The sequence below is a fragment of the Lipotes vexillifer genome, unplaced genomic scaffold, assembly GCF_000442215.2.
Source record: "Lipotes vexillifer unplaced genomic scaffold, Lipotes_vexillifer_v1.1 scaffold2641, whole genome shotgun sequence".
NCBI lineage: Eukaryota > Metazoa > Chordata > Mammalia > Artiodactyla > Lipotidae > Lipotes > Lipotes vexillifer.
The window spans coordinates 219,426-223,349 of NW_006780363.1; the positions used below are offsets into that span (position 1 = coordinate 219,426).

The 3,924-nt window shown below is 35.1% G+C and overlaps 1 protein-coding gene across 1 annotated transcript in view; it reads left to right on the top strand.

Moving 5' to 3' along the window:
- Positions 1–3,667, top strand: part of PTPN20 (protein tyrosine phosphatase non-receptor type 20) — a 14,108-nt gene extending 10,441 nt beyond the window's left edge. The window contains exons 3-4 of the mRNA XM_007453441.1: positions 2,595–2,657; positions 3,563–3,667. Of these exons, the coding sequence (XP_007453503.1) occupies positions 2,595–2,657; positions 3,563–3,628 (129 nt within the window). The 3' untranslated portion in view covers positions 3,629–3,667. The remainder of the gene's footprint in view (positions 1–2,594; positions 2,658–3,562) is intronic.
- Positions 3,668–3,924: the final 257 nt, after the last annotated feature.

A 3,924-nucleotide genomic window follows, 5' to 3' on the forward strand; every position in this document is an offset into this window, starting at 1 on the left:
TCTACAAACAATAAATGCTGGAGAGGGTGTGGAGAAAAGGGAACCCTCTTGCACTGTTGGTGGGAATGTAAATTGATACAGCCACTATGGAGAACAGTATGGAGGTTCCTTAAAAAACTAAAAATAGAACTACCATACGACCCAGCAATCCCACTACTGGGCATATACCCTGAGAAAACCATAATTCAAAAACAGTCATGTACCACAATGTTCATTGCAGCTCTATTTACAATAGCCAGGACATGGAAGCAACCTAAGTGTCCATTGACAGATGAATGGATAAAGAAGATGTCACACATATATACAGTGGAATATTACTCAGCCATAAAAAGGAAATGAAATTGAGTTATTTGTAGTGAGGTGGATGGACCTAGAGTCTGTCATACAGAGTGAAGTAAGTCAGAAAGAGAAAAACAAATATCGTATGCTAACACATATATATGGAATCTAAAAAAAAAAAATGGTCATGAAGTACCTAAGGGCAAGATGGGAATAAAGACATAGACCTACTAGAGAATGAACTTGAGGATATGGGGAGGGGGAAGGGTAAGCTGGGACAAAGTGAGAGAGTGGCATGGACATATATACACTACCAAACGTAAAATAGATAGCTAGTGGGAATCAGCCACATAGCACAGGGAAATCAGTTCGGTGCTTTGTAACCACCTAGAGGGGTGGGATAGGGAGGGTGGGAGGGACGGAGATGCAAGAGGGAAGAGATATGGGGACATATGTATACATATAACTGATTCACTTTGTTATAAAGCAGAAACTAACATACCATTGTAAAGCAGTTATACTCCAATAAAGATGTTAAAGAAAAAACCATAATAAAATATTACTAGACATCCATCAGAAAGGCTAATATAAAAAATAATGACAACACCAAATGCTGGTGAAGGTTTGAAAACACTAGATTACTCACATGTTGCTTATAGGAATGAATGTAAAATGGTATATCCAGTCTGGAAAATAGTTTTAAATTTTCTTTAAAAAAAAAAAAAAGCAGAACTAAACTAAACTTACCATATAACCTTAGCAATAATACTCGGGTATTTATTCCATAGAAATGAAAACTTATGTTCACACCTAAACCTATATGTAAATGTTCATAGCAGATCTATTTATAATAGCCAAAAACTGGGAAACAACCTAGATGTTCTTCAACAAGTTTAATGGTTAAAAAAATTGGTACCTGTCCATACTGTGGAATACTATTTAGCAATAAAAAGGAATGAACTACTGATACACTCAATTTGGATGAATCATGAGGCAATTAGGCTAAATGAAAAAAATGTTAGTCTCAAAAAGTTAGATATTACATGATCCCATTATGTAATCCCCTTGAAATAACAAAACTATAGAGATGGAGAACAGATTACTGGTTGCCAAGGGTTAGGGGTTGGGGTGGGTGGGTAGTTCTAATGGATAACAGGAGGAAGTCTTGTGGTGGAACTGTTGTGCACCTTGATCATGGTTGCAGTTGCATGAATTTTCACATGTGATAATATTTTATAGAACTATACATACTCACACATACATGCCCACTCTCACAAATGATTGCATGTTAAACTGGCAGAATCTGAATCAGCTCTGTAGATTGTACCAATGTCAATTTTTTGGTTTTGATATTATACTCTAGTTGTAGAGGATGGTATAATTGGGAGAAACTAGGTGAAGGATACACAGACTCTCTCTGTACATTTTTTGCAACTTATTATGTATCTATAATTATTTCAATATAAAAATTTTTAAAGGCTTAATTAACATTTAAAATTATTATAGAAATGACAAATTATATAAATAAAGGAATGCTTACATTTTCTCTGATTTTCATGTACTTTTGGATTATAGTTGACAGTTGACAAACCTTAAATTTCATGTGGTCTTGCTGCACATAGCTCATCCTCAGCTTACACCACATATGACTTTTCAGGCAAGTTCAGCAACACCTGAGCTGGTCTATATCTTGTTCCACTGATGAGGCTGCTCAATGTTACACTACTGTCAGATTGCCCTAAGAGTTTCTAAACACTTATTACCAGTTTCTGGACACATCTCATTGTGGTCTAGCAACATCCCTTTGCAGACCTGCACCAGCTTAGTGAACACACTGGGTAGTGCTGGTCTCTGTGCACAGGTGCAGAATCTGGTGTTGGGCCAACTGTTGCTCAGGGTCTCCATTTGAGTTGAGAGGGCTCTTTATATGAGAAACAGCTGTGTTACTGTTGTGGCCAGAAAAAGTCTTCTATGCTTCAGACTTTTGCAGAATCACAGTGCTGCTTTAAGTTCTCCCTTCTGAGAACAGAAAAGTATACACAGGGGCAAATTTGTTGTTATTTCTTTTGGAGAACATTTCTTATTATAAATGATTGCTTCCTGCTTTTTCCTGGAACCCCATTTAAACAAGTCTTCCTTATCCATTAGACAAGGTTAAACATAGTACATTTTCTTATGACTGGAAATGAGAACTTTCTGGTTAAATATTGAGATATCTTTTACTGGAAAGAAGTATGGCGTACTCCTTTGGCATCTGTGGGTTTTGTGTTTTTCCCCTCTATGGATAATACAAAATTACTGTCATCCTGTTACAGTTCAACATCATGAATATAGTGGGCCAAATGAGAGAACAACGTTATGGAATGATCCAAACAAAGGTAAGTCTCACCACATAAATTCTAATAAGAACAATGATGAATATAAAGATGAACATTGTATAGCACATTACAATTTGTAAAGCTCTTTTGCCTACAGAGTTTCATCGAATTCTCACCGTTTGAGGTATACATTAGTTATGCTCTGATATTACTGATGAAATACTTCAAGTTCAGAGCAATGAAGTTTGTTCCATAATGTCATTCAGACAGCAAGTAGAGGAGCCAGGACTGAAACTGAAGTCCCCTAATGCCCACACGCATGCTTAGTACTTAATGCCATTTTAAGTAACATATCTAAAGTTATTTTCCCTAAATTTCTGGATGGCAATTTTGGGATATTTATTTGCAACTAAAATATCAAAGTCACTGACATATTATAAAAAGGAAATCATTTATGTCACAGATTAGTTATATTAATCATTGGGGGATCAAGAGAATATGGATAATGAAAATAAACAGGTACCCCTAAATCTTTTTTAGGGTTTTTTTAGGCAATGTTCAATGATATGAAGTGTTTCATTTGAACTAGGCTACGTCTAAAAAACAGTTTAAATTTGGTTTATCCAGTGAAGATGTAAAGAGATTGAGATTGAGTCAGTTTCCCTTCTGTTCAGTTAAGCTTCAGTTAACTAGTTCTAGACCAAGAACTATATTATCATCATTTATCTTCCTGATATTTAAAAAAATGTATTTACATAAAGAAGTTCTTGGTTAAATGTTTGCTCTTTTTAGGCACTTTTCTTTGTGGTTGAAAAGTACAAATGTGTTTTCTGAAAGTGGATATTGGTATTCAATTAACATTCCATTGTTTTTCGTGTATATATATATATATATATATATATATATATATATATGTATGTATATATGAGTTATATATATATATATATATGTATGTATGTATTTAGGAGCAGTATATCCTTTGTAATAAAATTGTGCTTGAAGTTCTTCAGAAGCTTCTGACTTTAAAGTAAGAAAGACTTCTGTTGCTTCACACTTGAAATTACCAAGTGTCTTGGAGCCTCCTCAAAAAGAACATGTTCGAGCTGTGCTGAAGGGCTTTGCTCATGCAAATGTGCTGTCTTGGTGTATCATTTGACTTTCTTTCTGACAACTCCCTGAAGGCAGCATCATTTGCTTTGGGGTGGACGGTATTTACCCACTGATCTTACTTAGGTAATATCAAGTACCCTCCCACATTTTCCAATGAAATGAAAGTTACATAAAACAACTGCAGCCTATTTGGTTGAAAGGGTTACAGAGCCCAATA